At 35.9% G+C, this 15,707-nt stretch overlaps 1 protein-coding gene across 2 annotated transcripts in view; it reads left to right on the forward strand.

Annotated features, from left to right (window-relative positions):
- Positions 1–15,707, forward strand: part of LOC131047991 (uncharacterized) — a 196,653-nt gene that overhangs the window by 149,825 nt on the left and 31,121 nt on the right. For both annotated transcript variants that reach the window (XM_057981806.2, XM_057981805.2), the window contains exons 11-13: positions 34–155; positions 649–729; positions 832–906. In XM_057981806.2, coding sequence (XP_057837789.1) covers positions 34–155; positions 649–729; positions 832–906 — 278 coding nt within the window. The remainder of the gene's footprint in view (positions 1–33; positions 156–648; positions 730–831; positions 907–15,707) is intronic.

Below are 15,707 nucleotides of genomic sequence, written 5' to 3' on the forward strand. Positions count from 1 at the left end.
GTGGCTAATGTCCTCTTTTACTTGCTTGGGCAGAGCCAAAAGCAAACCTCCATGTGGATCACTATTACTTGGCTAGTTTGTATCATGGTGCTATGATCACTGGATTTGGGTTGATTCTGTCCAAATTGGAGAATTGGATTCTGTCAAAAATGCTGGTAACAAGTGAAATACTGGCCTTTGACCTTTCTTACTCATTGTAATTAGATGCATTTTTATTCTGTCTTTGGTTATTGGAACTCTCTTGAATTTTAGATTTTCTGAAATTCATAAAACACATAATTTGGGAGACCTGAATGAGTGGGGCATAGAGAGGGTCTCCTGAATTTTAGACGTTCTGAAATGCATAAATGACATGTATTCTGGGGGAATTGAGTAGGCAGGGCATATAGAGAGCCTTGGAATATGAAATATTTATGTTGTCATTTAGAGGCAAGATGTAAATGTGCATGCTGAACCATGTATATGGAATTGCTTGGGCAATTTTTTTTTGTCAATTATATGGAAGATGTTAAAGTATAAAATATACTTTACAGGTTACATGTTGAAATTAATGTTTTGCTTTAGTAAAAGCCTGTGCCTGCATTATAAAGTCTGCATATAGTCTTTCGAATCTATAACTGATTATTGCCTCTGTTTATGTTTTTTTAGATCAGGACTGTTGTGATTGGGCTTGGTGCTGGTCTGCTTCCAATGTTTTTACATAAGCGTATGCCATTCCTTCAGATTGAGGTTGTAACATCTATCCATGTAATTTTATATGGAAACTGGAGTTTGAAATTAGATAATTTTGAATCAAGATTATAATTGAAAATTCTAATTTCTGTCGTTCAGGCTGTGGAACTGGATCCTATTGTTGCAAATTTAGCAAAAGAATTTTTTGGTTTTATTGAGGATGAACGAATGAAGGTATGCATAGTGCATAGTTTCCATGTTTTTTTTTTGGAGACTATTCCTGCTTTTGCGTGGTAAGAACATATATTGTTAAGGTTTATGAGTATTTTTGGACATAAATTTCAAAATGGAGTATAGTAGTAGTTTACTTTGTTTTTGGTTTGAAGCATTTATCATTGGCAAGTGTTCTGTTGGATGCCTGCCATTTTTATATTTTCCTTTTGTCATTCTCTCTTTTACAATCTTTGTGGAACCACTTGCAAGTCAAATAATAAAAATTCACCATTATCGTTTTTTCCCATTTTGAAAGAAACCAGTTACAATTGAATACCTCTATGTAAAGTTAAGTGACTTTGGTGTTTGACAAGGTGTTGTGCATTTGATAGTTAAGTTTTACTGATGGTATACCCGCATGTATACTTTGATCCCTGCACTCGACAGCAATTCATTAAGACACTAAAGAAACAGTGGGAGTAAACTAATTGCTCATCAATTGGTTCTTAGAAACTTGCCTTATTTTACATAGAAGGTACCTTGAAAATACCTACATAGTCATGTCATTTTTTCAAAAATAGAGGTGGTCTCTAGCTTATTCCATTTCCTATAGGTTAAAGAATAAAGTAAGGGAAATGAGTAAAAATATTATTATAAGTTGGGCCCAGTAATTTCCAATACAAGTAGCAACATAATAAGAACAAATATAAAGTAAAAAGTGTTTTTAAAATTTAAATATTAATATTATTGATATTTTGGAGATCTTGGAGGACAAAACCCCTCTTGGATTTCTATTAATAGATTTGAAGACAAAAAATCTAATCTTCTTTGGGGCAACTCCATTTGTGAGTTGCATGTGATATGATTTTGATCATTTTCAGATTTGAAGAGGTTGGATCTGCAAGAAAATTTCATGTTTGCAAGTGTTTGCAAGTATGGAGGGTTTCGTCGTTGAATTCTCAGAATTATTTGTTGTTCTACCATCCTTTTCATGGTTAGATCTTGAGTGTCACCCTTTTAGAGGAGCTGCCATTCTCATCTATTGTTATTTTTAGGGTTGGGGTCATAGTTTGCATGATATTTGTCACCTATTGTTGTAGTGCAGTCATACAAAAAGATTTATTTCTGATTATTACCCTAGTTTTCTGTTATAACATTGTTTGGACTCTGGACTGCCACCCCATTTTAAGCAAAATTGATTTGTGAGCATTTAGCCCAGTTTTCGAGTTTTCTCATAAGCTACTTGGTGAGCTGGGGAGAATTCCAAAGTTCTTGGATTGCTTAGTTTGTGTTGGGGATGATTTCAAATGGTTATATGGAGCTTCTTGATGCTTTCGTAATCAATTTACAACCCTTTGGGTGCTCTCCAAACTTCTTTGAGGGGTAAGCTATTTTTAGTAAGTCACCTTGTTGCTTCGGTTTATTGTCCTATGACTCCAACATCACTTTTGTATGATCAAAATTGCATATTTATGTCATCTGAATACTTTTCGTGACTTGGCTATTGAGTTTTTGTTTAAATAATTCACTTAAGTTATCTAACGTTGGAAATATTAAAAGGACAACCTAGTACAATAGCTTGTTGAAAATGTATTAAGACGTAAGATGTGTTTTAAGTTGCACGCCTAGGCTTGGGGAATTTTGCACATGAAAAATTATATTAATTCTTGTAAAAGGTCTTGGTGAGGGGAAAAGCAAATGTTTATATATTAGAATTGAATGTATCCCTCTAGAAAACTATATAAGGAGAATGTGGGATCATTTGTGAGGTTAGACTTGTGAATGATACTATTATGTTGTTGGAGAGAATTTGAGTTCTTCCAAAGGTTCTTGTGGATGAATTTCCTCTTGGATTTGCTCATTTCTATGACAAAAACCTCCTATCTAATTGAATGGTTTCATACTCAGTTACCGGTTCTTGCCTAAACTGGCTGGGTCCTGGTCCTGGTCCGTGCCCGGTCCTGGTCCCAGCCTGGTTCGCCCTGGGTCCCACCCGGGTCCTGCCCAGGCGGCTGGGTTCCCTGCGCAGGACCCATAGGGAACCCAGCCGCCTGGGCAGGACCCGGGTGGGACCCAGGGCGAACCCAGGAGGACCCGGGTGAACCCAAGAGGACCTGGGTGAACCCAAGCCCGTGGGTTCCCAAAAACGGGGCCCACGGGTTAGATTTATGATTTATGATATATCAATATCAGAATATTTATGATTTATGATATATCAATATCAGAATATTTATTGGCATTGACAATTATGGATTTATGATTTATGATTTATCTGTTATCATTTATGTATCATTGTATGGGAAAGTTACATTGTATGTTTCATATTTGTATGTTTGAACTGTGAACATATATAATTTTGATGTTTGAAGTTTGAACATATATATATATATATTAAAAAAAATTAAAAAATATATATATATGTACGGACGAACCCGTACCCGTACCCAATTTTTTTTTTTTTTGCCGAATCCACGAATCTGTACCCGAATCCGAACCTGAATCCGAACCGGAACCGGTAACTTAGGTTTCATACAAAGATCACCTTTATGGTACAAATTGAAGCTTCATTTTTTCGGATTGCAGATATGGAAGATTTTGATGTTTTTTGAAGTTGCAAATTCCATATTGATTGTCTAGTGCCTTTAGAATTTTTTTGAAAGGTTTTAAAGAAGATACACAAAGTTCACTCTGCTGGCCATACCTTTCATTTTTGCCAGGCTGTACCTTTGGAGGAGTTTATCAGTGGAATTTGAGACCTAATTTTGTGATCTAAACCATCTGTTCCAGTTAATTTTTGCAGATCATATGATATTTAAAAAGTAGATTGGTTGTTTGTGTGGCGGTACAATATTGTTGAACTGTGCCTATAGGAGGGGTGTGTGAATTCATAATCTAAAGCCCTGCCTTTTCTTGGCTGATTGGTGTGTTGTCTCTTAGAGGATTTTCCCATTCAAATCGAGCTAGACTTGTGGAGTTATCATGATTACAAGAGGGCTGTACATGAAATAAATATTTAAGTGGTATTTATATTCGGCTATTTCTATGCTTTAAGTTATATTTCATGTATGTATGTTTTCAGGATGTTTAATATAGGTTTCAGATCTTTAGGAGTTACAATGCAAATTCTAGCTTTGGAGGAACTAAGTTTTTTAGAATTAAATGAACTTCAGTGATCAATAGTCTTCAGTGTGTGTTCAGTTCTGTTAAGATAGCTAGATAGCAACATCAAGTGGTTATCAGACCTGCACCAACTTATTTTTCATCATTACATAAGGTATATTGTTGTTGTTTCATAGTTGGGTGGTTTGTTCATGATATTTGGCACTTTCTTGGGATGTTACAGTAGCTTGATTTTACCTGTTGGACCTTTTGTCCTTGATGGCAAAGGTAAGAAGATTAACTGTCACTAATATCAAAAGCATATGGATGTTATTGTCATTGATGTCAAAGGAGAAATCTAAGGACATCATGTTGTAGAAAAAATTGTCATTGATGTCAAAGGTTTGTCACCCACTCATAGCAGCAAATATTAAGTAGACTATAGTTGATTACTTTGTATCTGTTTGTAATCAACAGAAGACTCAGAAGGCAGCATATACAGCATATTGAAGACTCAGAATACATATATAGCAAACCGTACACAAAATATACGTATTTGTTAATACATATACAACAAAACCATTTATACATATACAGCAAACGTATATCTATGAAAGAACAGTGAATATTAGAAATGAGTGTTTAAGAGTCATTAATTAATTCTTAAACAGAAAATTAACAAATTATTAACTTGGTGCAACTCATATGAAAAGACACGAACCATCACAAAGAAATGCAATTTACACTTGAAAAGGTGTAAATGTAAATAGACTATTATAGATTTACTGAGCAATTTGATTTGCTGTGATGTCAAGTTTAGAATGTTAGCATATGATTGAAGGAATGTAAAACCGATTTGTGTCTTTTATCGATTTGCCTCTGTAGATACGAAAAGCAACTGAATATATCTTCCACTGATCGCTGTGTATTTCCCTATATATTCATCAGGGAGGGTGGTGTATATATATCGTTTGTTTTCCATGGGATCGTGCCTCCACAGGGGGTTGCGATCCTTCTACACCAGCTATTACCTTAATCAAACTAATGACGTTGCATAACAAATTTGTTAGTTTAACTCTTAACTAAATTCCAATCTTAATTAAATCGCAAATAACAGAATTATTATTCTGTGTGCTGAGACAATTAGAGAACAGAATTAGTTTTCTGTGTGTTACGACTGAGACTATATTTTAACACTCCCTCTTAGTATTAGGAGTATAGACCTAAAACTTAACTGAGCTCATGAGAATCACGTCACCTTGGTGAAACTAAGGATATACTCACTTTGATAGCCAATTTTAAGTATCAGCCTGTGATACTAAGGATATACTCACTTTGATATCCCTGTTATAGTATGTGCACTGACATTAATCCACTGATATAATGTCTACTATAACTTATCATATTACTGATATTCAAGTTGTCTGATTTTCAGTTTATATGATCTTCCAAACGTTTATAAGATCGTCATCTTACAATGTTGAACTACAAGTGTTCATTAACTAAAGGATCGTCATCCTTTAGAAATGTACACAGGGAAAAGTTACATACTTCATATACTTAATTATATGACCAATAAGTTTACATAAATTAAACATCTTTATATGTATCAATTACATTTTAACCATACCAAGATATTTCCTGAAGTGATCAATTTTCACTCTTGCTAGAGGTTTGGTGAGAATGTCAGCTGTCTGATCACCTGTATTGACATATTCCAGTCTTATTACTTTTCTTTCTGTCATGTCTCTCACATAGTGATATGGGATCTCAATGTGTTTGGATCTATCATGGAAAACTGGATTCACTGAAAGTTTAATGCAGCTCTGATTGTCACAATGAATGATTGTAGGCTTCAGACTTTCACCAAACATTCCTACTATCAGTTTCCTCAACCATACGGCTTCCTTAGCTGCCATGGATGCAGCTATATATTCAACTTTTGTGGAGCTCTGAGCTACGGATGATTGTTTTCTGCTGATCCAAGATACCATAGCTGATCCTAAGCTGAAACAACATCCTGAAGTGCTCTTCCTGTCTATCACGCTTCCAGCCCAGTCTGAATCAGAGTATCCATGTAGGTTCAATGCAGTGTGTTCATAATGAAGTCCATAGTGCAAGGTACCTTGTAGATATCTCAATATATGCTTTATTGCAACCAAATGTATTTCTTTGGGTTCAACCATGTGTTGACTGAGTGCATTTACTACATAACATATATCAGGTCTGGTATTGACTAAGTACATTAGTGATCCAATAATCTGTCTATATAATGTTGGATCTGCAAATTTGAAATCTGCTATAGCTTCTTTTAGTTTATGAAGGTTTGTTTCCATAGGAGATGACATTGGCTTGCAATTCATCATTCCAAATCTCTTCATGATGTCAATGGTGTATTTACCTTGATTTAGATAAATACCATCTGATCTTTGCCATACTTCTAATCCAAGGAAGTAATGGAGTAGACCTAAATCCTTCATCTCAAACTCTGAAGCTAGTTCCTGTTTGCATTTTGCAATGAGATGATCTTCGCCTGTAATTAATAAGTCATCTACATATAATATTAGTATCAACATTTCACCTTTGATTGTTTTGAAATACAGATTTGGATCAACAATGTTCTTAGAGAAACCTATCCCTAATAAGTAACTGTCAATTATTTCATACCAGGCATGCTCTGGGAGCCTGTTTTAACCCATACAGTGCTTTCTCTAACTTGCATACATGTGTTTTTGTATTATTTACCTCAAATCCCTCAGGTTGCTCTAGATATACTTCTTCTTCAATTGTTCCATTCAAAAATGCAGTTTTTATGTCCATTTGATGAACTTTCCATCCTTTAGATGCTGCTATAGCCAGGATTGTTCTGACAAATGTGTATCGTGCAACAGGTGCAAATGTTTCTTCATAGTCAATTCCTTCCTTCTGTGAGAAGCCTCGAGCAACAAATCTTGCCTTATGTTTTTCTATACTACCATCAACAGCATGCTTAATTTTAAATAGCCATTTAGAAGATACAACTGATTTTCCTTTAGGTCTAGGCACAATTTTCCATACATCATTTTTTAAGATAGATTGATATTCCTCTATCATGGCATCCTTCCATACTTGTTGTTTAAGAGCCTCTCCGACACTTGAGGGTTCAGCATTTATGAGGTCTGTCATTAGAGTAACATAGCTAGCAAATTTTGAAGGTCTTTTGCTTTCTCTAAATGTTCCTCTAGGTGCTGCAAAGGATTCTGCTTCCTGTACTATTTTGGTGGCCCATAGTGGTCTTTTCCTAGGATTCTCTGTTGTAGTGTTCTCAAGTTCCAAGGTGTTTTCCTCAAGATGCTCCCTCTGAGTTTCAGAAAGAGAATCTTCTTCCAAATTCATGGAATTAGTTGGGATCTCAGGTGTGATGGAACTCCTTGTTTTGTTAATGGCTACATCTTCTTCAAATATGACATCTCTGCTTAATTCTATTTGTCTTTGTCCAGGGATGGATATTCGGTAGGCTTTAGATGTTTCACTATATCCTACAAAAATCCCTTTCTGCCCAGTAGGTTCTAGTTTAGTTCTTTTCTCCTTAGGTATATGAATATAAACAGGACATCCAAATATTTTGAGATGGCTAATATCAGGTTTAATTCCAGTAAAGACTTCTTCAGGAGTTTTGTCACCAATATGAGAGTGAGGACATCTGTTTTGAATGTATACAACGGTATTAGTGGCTTCTCCCCAAAGTGCAGTTTCAAGGTTTTGATCCAACAACATAGCCCTTGCCGCTTCTACTATTGTTCTATTCTTTCTTTCAGCAACCCCGTTTTGTTGAGGATTGTAGGGTACAGTGAACTCCCTCTTAATCCTAGCATCTTTACAAAACTCTTTAAATACATCTGATGTGTATTCCCTACCATTGTAAGTCCTTAGAGTTTTGATTTTCCTACCAGAGTGATTTTTTGTAATAGATTTGAACTCTTTAAATTTCCTAAGAATATCTTCAGATTCCTTACTTTTAAGAAAATAAATCCAAGTTTTCCTAGAAAAATTGTCTACAAAGATTACATAGTATAATGCGTTTCCTAGTGATGGTTCAGACATAGGCCCACATAAGTCAGAGTGAACTAGTTCTAGTACTCCTTTAGTTTTTCTAGAGCTGCAGGGAAAAGATCTTTTAGTGTTTTTCCCTAGTGCACATCCTTTACAAACATCTGAATGAATTGGCTTTAGTTTAGGTAGTCCCGTGACTAATTTCTCCATAGAGGGTAGAGCATGAAAGTGTAAGTGCCCTAGTCTTCTATGCCAAATTTTTGTTTGATCTGTGACTTCATGAAGTAAGGTTTGATTTGACTTATTACACAATTTATATAGGTGTCCTTGTCTGTAACCAATCACTTGTGCTCTTTTGAAGGTGGTTATTTTTGGCCATGCCATTACCTTTTCTTCTATGAATGAGACTCTGTATCCATCATCCTCAAGTGTAGAGATAGAGACTAGGTTCCTTTTGATACCTGGTACAAATAGTACTCCGGTGAGTTGAATTGAGATTCCAGACTTTAGTTTGGTTGTACATGTCCCGACACCTTTTACTGGATGTGCAGAGTCATCCCCTATTGTTACCTCTTCATTTGATCCCTCTTCCATTGAGTCTAATAATTCTCTGAATCCAATGACATGTCTTGACGATCCACTGTCTATTACCCAGGTGTTAGACTTGTTTGAAGCTTGACTTGATAGTGCTGAATATAATACAAACTTCTCAGATTCAAGTTCTGTGTTCCTCTCTACTTTGGCGAATGATGCCTGCTATTTTACTTTGTCAGGACAATTAAATGACATATGTCCGTACTGATCACATCTGTGACATTGAATTTTTGACATGTCTTTCTTATGAAAGCTTTTCCCATGGTGGGATTTTCTTTTCTTGAAGTTTCTCTTCTTGCCTTTCTTACGGGAGTCGGTATTCAGAATGTGTAGGTCCTCATCTTTGGTTTTGTGATTTCCCCCTTTCATTTGCCTTGATTCTTCAAGGAGACAGTCATCCCTTAATCGATCAAATTCTGTGAATTTATCCTTTGTTTGAGTGATTCCCAGGATTCCGGTAATCCGTCTAGGGTAATCATTGATAGTTCTTGCTTCTCGACAAGATAATCAAGTTTTTGCAATTGATCTCTGAGTGAACCTATCCTCATGAAGTATGAATATATAGATTTACCTTTATTTATACTTATGTGGTTCAACTGTCTTTTTAAGGCTAGGGTTTTGCTCGGATTGTTTATCTCATACGTCCTTTCAAGGGTTTTGTACATTTCATATGCATTGTCATATTTTGATATAAGTGGTATTATGTGATCCCTTACTGCATCTATCATGATTTTTACAGCTTTATCATTTCCTTCATTCCACACAGTTTTCTCAGGTTCGTCTTCAGGTTCGGGCTTGTCTTTTTTTATGAATTTGATTACTTTGTTCTCTTTTAATACGATCATAATTCTGACTTTCCAAGCCACAAAATTTGCTGCTCCTTGGAGTCTGTCCTCGAATCTGATTGTGTTCGCCATTTGAGAAATCTTCGATTTTAATTTGTAAACTTTGCTTTTAGTCTATTCGGATCTTTAAATAGTTAGGCCCTGATACCATGTAAATGTAAATAGACTATTATAGATTTACTGAGCAATCTGATTTGCTGTGACGTCAAGTTTAGAATGTTAGCATATGATTGAAGGAATGTAAAACCGATTTGTGTCTTTTATCGATTTGCCTCTGTAGATACGAAAAGCAACTGAATATATCTTCCACTGATCGCTGTGTATTTCCCTATATAATCATCAGGTAGGGTGGCGTATATATATTGCTTGTTTTCCATGGGATCGTGCCTCCATAGGGGGTCGCGATCCTATGTGGAACCACGTGGTTCCACATAGGGTCGTGACCCTTGTGTGGAGCCACGATCCTTCTACACCGGCTATTACCTTAATCAAACTAATGACGTTGCATAACAAATTTGTTAGTTTAACTCTTAACTAAATTCCAATCTTAATTAAATCGCAAATAACAGAATTATTATTCTCTGTGCTGAGACAATTAGAGAACAAAATTAGTTTTTTGTGTGTTATGACTGAGACTATATTTTAACAAAAGGCATGATCTATTATATACACTTAATAAAGACAATGACTAATGAAACGGAAGGGGCGTGGTGCTCTTTTAAGGAGTGTGGTCTTTGTTTTATTACAAAGATTTGTATTTGTGATGTTTAATAATTGTTTTCTATGAAGTGATACGATTCACCAGAAAGTGTGGTGAATGGTTGCTGTGTGAATAGTGATGACTATTAAATGAAAGGAGATGACTCTTAAAAATAATAGATAAATCATAGTTTTAAAACTCGTGGACTTGCCATGGACTCGCGAGTCCATGGGAGCCACGAGTCGACTCGCCAAGGACTCGCGAGTCCATCTGAAAGACTTGCGAGTCTTTTGCAAGGTCTCGCGCGAGTCTTCTGCATGGATTCGCGAGTCTTTCAGATGGACTCGCGCAACTCAGAAAAAAAGTCATGCAAGCTTTAAAATTGAGTTTTTTAAAAAAAAATTTGCCTTCATTTGGCATAACTGAGGGAGTGAAAAATAAAAGAAAAATAACACTCGACGCCTTTATAAAATAGTCAAAGTATTTTTGGCCTCGTGGGGCGCTGCCCCTCAACCCCGCCCTATATTGCGACAGGGAGCGCGCAAGGGGCGATGCCCCTTGACCCCAACTTGGGGGCGCTGCCCCCAAACCCTTGTCGAAAAATATAGGGGGAAATTGCGCCGATGGAAGTAGGGAGAATTTAACCTCCGAGTCTGATTAGGCTCCATATAAAAGCATAATTAGCATTGAAGAAATCTTGGTATTATACATTTTAGAGTTGAAAGTTTGAAATTGAGTATGTGACATGTGTAATGTTTCAATTATGGCTCTTATGTTCTCTAAATGCATTAATTTCTTTATGTTTTTTTGTAAAACTACGGTTTTTTCTTTTGCCAAGTCCTTGCCGAGTCTTTCACGAGTCTTTCATGAGTCCGAGTCCGAGTCCAAATTTTTGGTTTGCCGAGTCCGTGGCGAGTTCGAGTTTTTCAACTATGAGATAAATATAGAGTCTAAAATGAATGGTAGGAGTGTGGTGAATATATATACAACTCTGACATTATAATTCAAAAAAAGGAGAATTCTTATTTGTAAGTAACATAGAAATAACACTGAGAAAATAATCCCCCTAAAGAGGAAAAGGCAACCCTTGGAAAAGTTGACCCCCCCTCTAACCCTCCCCCTTAGGGTTTGCAAGGTTTCATGGAAATTATGGAGTGGCTCATCAATGGTTACAAGAAAGCTGTGGATGAAAATTAAAAACTCTGTAACAGAATCTTGATCCTGGAAACCATCAATACAGGGGAAGGGAAGACCATGGCCAACTTTATAGAGGACCTGAAAAGTACCATCGCCAAAGCTAAAGACATGAGAGATGCTTTCAACCCCAGGTTCGAAAAAATTGAGAAGGATTTGCTGGAAAGAAAGAATCTTGCTGACACTAACGACCACACTCTCACGGAAACTGTTAGCAAAATTGGTAAAATTGAGGAGTGCTTGAAGAACATTGCTGAACAGAGCCTTAGCATCCTGAAGATTTCAGCCAACAACACCAACACTCTCATCAGTAAACTGAATGATGAAAAGGAAATCCTGGACATTGACCCGGAAATGGAAGAAATAGGGGAAGCTCAAGGCCCCAGAACCCGCACCAAAGGCAAAAAGGAGGACAAAAAACCTAACAAGGATCTGGAAGACCTTAAAGCTATCGGGGCTTTTTACGACGAGCTGGTGACTAAGGTGGAGGACTTGTTGAAGAAAATTTCTGTGTAGTGCCTTATTAGTTTCTTTGCTGTTGTTAGTTTTGCTGTCCTTTCTATTCACTGGCTTTTTGCCAGTCTTTTTGTATGCGGCTCTTTAGCTCTGATCTTTTTGGTGTTTTTTCTTAATATCTGATGTCTGAAAACCTTCTTTTTTAATTAATCAGAACACTGAGAAAATAATCTTAGAAAGAAGATACTGCTGTTGGTGTATGGCAATATTATGATGCTGATATAAATAGGAAAATTCTGCAGAGATAAAAGAAGACAAGACAGATTTTTTTGTGTAAAGGAGATGGTGTGTTAAGGGCGAATTCATGAGGTGTATGTGTGCAACTCTGCTGTGATCATAATTTCAGTTTAGGGGCAGCATTATTGTTGTTCTATAGCAGATTCTGAAGTGAAGTTTGTGATCAGTTTGGCGACTGATTTTAAATCAGAATATAGCAGAATTATATATTGAGGTTGGTGCCTCAACTTTGTGAAGTAGGTCCTTCATCTTGTGGAGTTGGTGCTTCATTTGAAGGGGTTGGTGCCTCTTGTAAGTTGGTGCTTACAAATTTGGGGAGTTGCTGCTTCCAGCGGGTTGGTGCTCACAAATTTAGGGGTTGGTGCCTACAATCATTGTAAAAGACACTTATATAAATATTTGCATTATTGCCGTGGTTTTCACCCACATTGGGTTTCCACGTAAAAACTTGTGTTCTTACTTGCATATGTTGTTAAATAAATTTTGAAGTAAAGTGAATCAAGAAGAAAGAATTAAAAATTACTTAATAAACTGATTCACCCCCTCCCTCTCAGTTTATTTGAGTGCTCTTTAATTTGGCACTTTCTTGGGATGTTACAGTAGCTTGATTTTACTTGTCGGACCTTTTGTCCTTGATGGCAAAGGTAAGAAGATTAACTGTCACTAATATCAAAAGCATATGGATGTTATTGTCATTGGTGTCAAAGGAGAAATCTAAGGACATCATGTTGCTACTTAAGGAGGACCAATTTAGAAGTTTTATGCACATCAGCATTAAATTAAATGGAAATATTTATTGTCTTTCAAGTCAGAAATTTATCCTCAAATAGGGCCTATCCAACTTGACCTCTATTGGTGCCTCAAATTTATCTTTTGTGTGGACCGACCTTACATTGTGTGCCAACCCTATTTGGTGGAGTAAACATAAAATAGATTTATAGAATTTAACATGGGCCGACCCATGTCCTATTATGCTGGCCGATCTGAAATTGTGGCCATTTAATTACATTTAAATTAATTTCAAAAAGAAAATTAAATAATTTTGCAAGGGCCGACCTCTCTTGATAGAGTGGCCTATCTTGGAGGAGTTACATCCCTTGGGTGAAAGGGTATGTTTGAGGAGATACAAAACAAGGAAGAGGGAGGTGTATTTGTCAAGCTATTAACGAATACTTTCCTATTCATAGCAAATTTAAGAGCAGAATTACATGAGACTTTATGAGCAAACGTATAGGAAGTTTGTGAGAAGATTTAAGGAGATTTATATCAGAACTTTTGAGGAGACATCATAGCAGACTTAGAGAAGTTATAGAGGTAAATCATACCAGCATATAGAGGCAATGCATATCAGTCTTGAGGTGATTAATATCAGCATTTGAACAAAGATAGACGGCAATCTTGGAGCAGTCATTTGCAGATTTATAGCAGAATTGGAACAAAGAAATTAGACAGAATTTGGATCATAAGTTGCATCATTTTGGAGCAGACTTTATTGCAGATCTTGAATAGAGATATAAGGTAGATTTACAGCAAAGATATAAGGTGAACTTGAGCATTGATATAAGGCAGATTTGGAGGAAAGATTAAGGTAGAATTGGAGCAGAAATAGTTGAAGTTTTGGAGGAGACATTGAAGAGGTTGGTGCCTTCCAATTTAGAAGAGATTGGTGTCTCTTGCTGAGTTGGTGCTCAGTTGTGGGGGTTGGTGCCTACAAATCATCCAGAGGGAATCGCTGTGTAAAAAGTTTGTAAAAAGAGTTTTATATAAGCAATATTTTGCCGTGCTTTTCTCCCTTAAGGATTTCCACGTAAATTGTGTGTTCATCTTGTGTTCCTTATTGATAGATCTTGCATGTGTGTTAGTTCTGTGGATGATTAAGTTTTGAAGTATTATAGTTGTGGTTATTTAAGTTTTGAAAATGTAAAAGTTTGTTGTTACATTGATTCACCCCCCCTCTCAGGATAATTGAGTGCTCTTCATTCCTAGCACTTGTATTAGTAATCATTCTTCTTATAGAGTGTTTATAATGCATATGAACTAACTTTGTAATATTTCAATGGTTATACCACCAAAGAGTCCTCATTTCTATGCATTTTATATTGTAAACATTGGATGGTAGTACCATTAGTGGGTTTTGATCAGTGCTCATTGATGTACTTACTTACCTCACTGAATAAGTGGTAAGTCTGTATCTTTCCCACTGAACAAGTGGTTACATTGTGTTAAGCTTTCCCACGAAAAAAGTTAAAGTGCTTCCTTGATAAGTGGAAGTGCCCTTTATTTACTCACTGAATAAGTGGATTGTTGTAATTGCACCCCGTTGAACAAGTGGTTGTGTGCTTGCCTTTTCAGTATTGTATATGCATTTCATTGAATGAGTAGTATTGGCTGGATTGTCTCCTACTGCTTTACTTTCAGCTATTGCAATTTAATTTGATATGTAGATTCGTTCTCCATATGCTCTCACCTTGCCCATCACTGGAACTAGGTGATCAGAAAGTGAAGGATATAGCATTGTCATCTAACTTTCAGTTTATGTGATTTCAAAAAAAACCTAGGTTGGTTATTACATTCTATTTGGAGCACCATTAGTTGGGAAGGCAGTTTATCTTCATTTATTGCTGTTACAATGTTATTTCAGTCAGTATTTGGGTGTGCCAACATTGAGAATTGTCAACATCATTTTGGGAAAATTGTACCTCTTCCATCTAGCCTTAATTGTTGTTTGTAGGTTTATTTTGGGGCTGTTATTATTATTTTGGGTGAGCGATGATCTTGTGGAGGATTTATGGGCTGTTGTGCAACCTCTTTGTAATGTCCCCACTTTAGTAGTTGACCAAGTGTGTGTCATGTCCCCTCCTTGATCGTTATACATAACCTAAACGAAGCAATTATTATTATTAATTAATAAAATATCTATTTATGAATGATTACTTAAAATTTATTTATTAATTAAATATTATTATTTAATTATTATTTATTACTAATAATTTTCTTGAAATATTTAAATAAAAAATAAATCATTATATTATAAACATAATTTACATATTCTTGATTGTAAAAACACAGGTTCAAATTCTGACATATAGATATAGCTCCTTATATAATATTTATTCATAATTATAATCTAAATGTTTAATTATTTTTAATTATTTTCATCATTCCATAAATTCATATGTTATTACAAAAATGTTATTTACAAATTCCAATTGGTAGTGATCATATATTTATTATAATATAAGTCAAAGGCTTATTTATAATCAAATGTTATTTTATCTATGTGGCCTTATTATTAGTAAGTATTTGGGCTGCAACCCACGTGATTGGTGGGGTGTGAAGAAAAGGCACGCAGCCTTTGGGCATATCGGTGCCACCCTCCAAAGAGAGAATGTGCCTCTTCCGTAGGGATAAAGGGGCCCGATCTTCCCGAAGGAGAGAGGACGGAGAGAAAGGAGGGAAAATAAAGAAAAAAAGCCACGACAGATAAAAAGAAGGTTACGGTCAGATAAAGGGAAAAGAAGGAATCACGGAAGTCAATAAGAGGGATCAAGGGGAGGAAAAAAGATACGTATATTATCTACAGCCATTGAACATATTAGATCAGA

This window comes from Cryptomeria japonica, chromosome 10, assembly GCF_030272615.1.
Source record: "Cryptomeria japonica chromosome 10, Sugi_1.0, whole genome shotgun sequence".
Lineage (NCBI taxonomy): Eukaryota > Viridiplantae > Streptophyta > Pinopsida > Cupressales > Cupressaceae > Cryptomeria > Cryptomeria japonica.